The sequence below is a fragment of the Triticum aestivum genome, chromosome 7D, assembly GCF_018294505.1.
Source record: "Triticum aestivum cultivar Chinese Spring chromosome 7D, IWGSC CS RefSeq v2.1, whole genome shotgun sequence".
In the NCBI taxonomy this organism is placed as follows: Eukaryota; Viridiplantae; Streptophyta; class Magnoliopsida; order Poales; family Poaceae; genus Triticum; species Triticum aestivum.
This window is the reverse complement of record NC_057814.1, coordinates 399,583,676-399,587,398: the sequence shown is the minus strand read 5'-3', so window position 1 is coordinate 399,587,398 and position 3,723 is coordinate 399,583,676. Positions and strand designations below refer to the sequence as shown.

The window sequence follows — 3,723 nt, the reverse complement described above, 5'->3', positions numbered from 1 at the left end:
ACTTTTTTCAAATCCGATGAACTTTTTTTATAATTCGATGAACTTTTTTCAAATCTGATGAACTTTTTTCAATTCTGGTGAACTTTTTTGAAATTTGATGAACTTTTTTCAAAACCGATGAACTTTTTTCAAAGTCGATGAACTTTTTTTAGAATTCGATGAACTTTTTTCAAATCTGATGAACTTTTTTTCAATTCTGGTGAACTTTTTTCAATTTTGTTTTTTTTAAATTCGATGAACTTTTTTCAAAATCGATGAATTATTTGCCTAAAAAACTGTAGTACATACTGTAGTAAACCGGTTGGGTTTTTCTAAGAAAATCAGTACCTAATGTAGCAGTTTTTGGCGAGAGAAAAAAACGATCGAGCTGGGACCAGCGATCGAGCGGGAGCCAACGAAGGGAAGCGAAGAGGGAGCGATGGTTTAATGGGCCGGCCCAGAAGGAGGCGCGCGCGGGCGCCACGATCCCTTGCTGGCGCTGAAGGCGCTGACGAGGAGGACTCTGAAACATTAACGAAAGAGAAAACGATTCCGACAGTCGAACCATGGGCCGTCGTAGAAACAGCCCACAGAAGAATCCTGCAGGCGCCGCTTCTCGCCGATTAGGAGGAGTTCCAATCAAAGAGGCCCAGTTTTTCTACAGACCCAACACACATATGACGAAACAATGGGCCCATTTACCACATTGCACGGCATCCGCACAAAGGCCCATGCGACCGTTCAGTCCAGCCCAAACTTCTACCGCGAAACCCTAGTGCTCGGCACGAACCACCTATAAATTCCCATCCCACCGGGCCTCCCCAAACCCTAGAAGCCCCCTGCCTCCTGCGCCTCCACTTCCATCGCCTCCCCAAGGTAAGAGCCGCCCCCCCTCCCCTCCCCCCCCTGACGCTGCATCTAATCCCAATGCTTTTCTTCGTGTCTTTACTCTTGCAGATCGCAGATCCGCTCCGGTGAGAATCCGTCGCCATGTCTTCCAGCGAGGTCGCCTGCACCCTTGCCGCCCTCATCCTCCACGATGACGGGATCCCCATCACTGTAAGTTGTTCGTCTTTGTTCCTTCTCTTCTTTGCGCGATTCTTGGTCTGTTTCGTTGTCTGAGGGTTGTTGCTTGGCCCAACGCAGTCTGAGAAGATCGCGACGGTGGTGAAGGCTGCCGGAATCAAGGTTGAGGCCTACTGGCCCGCGCTCTTCGCCAAGCTCCTGGAGAAGAGGAGCGTCGATGACCTCATCCTTTCCGTCGGATCTGGTAAACCTCTCCCGCTCTCACTGTGTTATATTCCTCTGTAGTTTATCCAAGGCTTTGATTCACGTGGCCCGTTGTGTACTTCACAGTAGACATATCATATTGTTGCCACTGCCTCTAATTTATGGAACGTACTTTGATCTGCTGCTTGGTTAGTCTGTGCAATAAGAGAATCCATCGCTTCACTTAATGTTAGACAACTTATTATTAAATTGAAGGATGACTTCCTAGGCAGGACTTGTAGATGTACCTATGTTCTGTTTTCTGAATTTAATTTCACGTGTAAATTTTTTGTCATCCCTGTTTGACCAATCTCGAGGAGTGTAATAGTAGAGAATGAGTATGCTATTCGGGTTGATTGTAACTTATCATGAGCAGCAACAGGAGTGGTTCTATGCTTTGCATTTACGTGTACTGCTGCCTTTTATTTTGTCAATGTAGTAACGAATTTGATTCGTTTCCAGGTGGAGGTGGTGCTCCAGCTGCTGCTGCTGCTGCCCCGGCTGCTGGTGGTGCTGCTGCCGCTGAAGAGAAGAAAGAAGAGAAAAAGGAGGAGGCCAAGGAAGAGAGCGATGATGACATGGGCTTCAGCTTGTTTGACTAAGCAGTTCAATTCCAGCTCTCCTGTGGAATCTGCTATGCTAAAGATTACCTATCTTATGTGCTTTTAGGTTGAATTTTGCGGATTTGATATGTAATTCTGTTGAGACCTAAGTATCTGTGCAATGAGTACTGCAAACCACCTTGGGATGGTCTTTTTAGAATGAAAATGGTTCTACATTATGTGCCTTCAGCTTTAGTTTGGTGCTCGGTTGAAAAGCCATTGCTTGTTTTACCCTACTGATTGTGTCGTCACCAGCTTTTGATGCTCTGTGCTTGGTTGACTGCTTTTTGAATCTGTCTGTTGATTAATTATATGGACCTAAATCTGCTAGTAATATCTGTTTCCATCTGTTTGTGTATGTCCAAGTCAGGTGTTTCTATTCTGTGGGTAAACGTATGAGGTACTGGAGCTTGCACGGTAATTTTGCAGCTTACGTAACAACCGCATTATATATGTTTGGGGGAGAAAAATTTAAGCTAGGTTTATAGTAAGTGTGCCATGGGTTTCATTCCTTTAGACCTTATTTTCCTATGAAATGTGAAAGATAGGAAGAATTCCTTTATAGAAATCTATAATAAGATTCCTCTAAACCAAAGGAGGTCTTTGAATCTCAACATGAGTAGATCGGCTTACCTTGAAATTTCATATGCTGATTTTACTTCAATTCTGTAACTAATTCTAAAATCCATGAAAATCCAGACTTGCGCCATGACAGACAAGTTTTGATTATGTAGATTCTGCTTGTTATAAAAAACCGAGTTTGTGATGATGTTTTTGCCATCTTGTAATATAGATCGATCTATATCTATGAATAAAAAGCAAACTACAAAAAAACCCGCGACTCTCTTCACATTTACAGACAACTAAAAAAGACATTTACAGACAACTAAAAAAGGAAGTCTCTGGAATAATCTGGCATGGTGCCGGCGCCGTCCCATCCTCATGCCTCCGCCGACCATCAGTCACCACCACGCCTCACTTATCTTTCTCGAGATATCATGTTTTTATGAAATTTTTGAGATATTATTAGTTTTTACACGTGAGATTACTCCTGCATGGGTCAATTAGAAAAGGTATTTTGTAAAAAATGCATTTTAATATTCCGTGCAATGCATGAACATCTTGCTAGTTCATTCAGCTTTTCTTTTTCTGTTATGTACATCCATCGCTCTTTCTTGGCTCACTCAGGTGGTCTAAAAATAAATAAAAAACCTTCAATGAAAGAGTTCACTTTTTTTTTGTTTTTCTCGAAAAATCTATTATAAAAGTTAACTGGAAGAACAAAGTATCTCAAACGCAATGAAAATTACCACATAAAGATTTCAAGACCACCGAACGACCATAAGAAACGAGCCAACGACGCACCATTGTCGTCGTCTCCCTGCCGAGGCCTGCTTGACCCGTCAAAGGCATTCAAAGAAGTGCTTCCATCCCGAGCGCCGTACCTGCGAGGACAAAAACTCTAACCTATACTACTAATCGGAGCGAAGGCATCAGTGTTTCCCTTCCTGCCACCGGCTGCCGGAGCGGCAGGCAACGGGGAGATGAATCCACCAACTTTTTTTTTAGTAACAAATGAACACACCAGCTCGTCGGTGAATTCTGGATGGGTAAGGAAAGAAATGAGAGGAAGTCGCACCGGATTCAATCTTTTAAGAATGGAATATTCAAGGTTTGTACTTCCTCCGTTTCAAAATAGATGACCCAACTTTTTATTAAAATTAGTATAAAATTGAGTCATCTATTTTGAAACGGAGGGAGTAGTTCGGAAGATGTCTGGCTGGCTTGTCTTGCGTGGTAGTTTGAACAATTTTTGTTTGACTAAAAGTATGTTAACTTTCGTTTGTGATACACAAATGGGCACAGTGAAGAA

At 42.8% G+C, this 3,723-nt stretch overlaps 1 protein-coding gene across 1 annotated transcript; it reads left to right on the top strand.

Moving 5' to 3' along the window:
* The first annotated feature begins 730 nt into the window (after positions 1 to 730).
* Positions 731 to 2,045, top strand: LOC123164840 (60S acidic ribosomal protein P1). The gene is made up of 4 exons (XM_044582433.1): positions 731 to 855; positions 937 to 1,038; positions 1,126 to 1,249; positions 1,711 to 2,045. The coding sequence occupies exons 2-4, from the start codon at positions 970 to 972 to the stop codon at positions 1,848 to 1,850; spliced, it is 333 nt and encodes a 110-aa protein (XP_044438368.1). The 5' UTR covers positions 731 to 855; positions 937 to 969; the 3' UTR covers positions 1,851 to 2,045.
* The last annotated feature ends 1,678 nt before the right edge of the window (positions 2,046 to 3,723 follow it).

Excerpts from the sequence above, each read along its gene's own strand:
- LOC123164840 (XM_044582433.1), top strand. The coding sequence starts at position 970 with ATGTCTTCCAGCGAGGTCGCCTGCACCCTTGCCGCCCTCATCCTCCAC. Across the intron at positions 1,039-1,125 it reads ATGACGGGATCCCCATCACT|TCTGAGAAGATCGCGACGGT; the intron begins GTAAGTTGTTCG and ends GGCCCAACGCAG. Across the intron at positions 1,250-1,710 it reads CATCCTTTCCGTCGGATCTG|GTGGAGGTGGTGCTCCAGCT; the intron begins GTAAACCTCTCC and ends ATTCGTTTCCAG.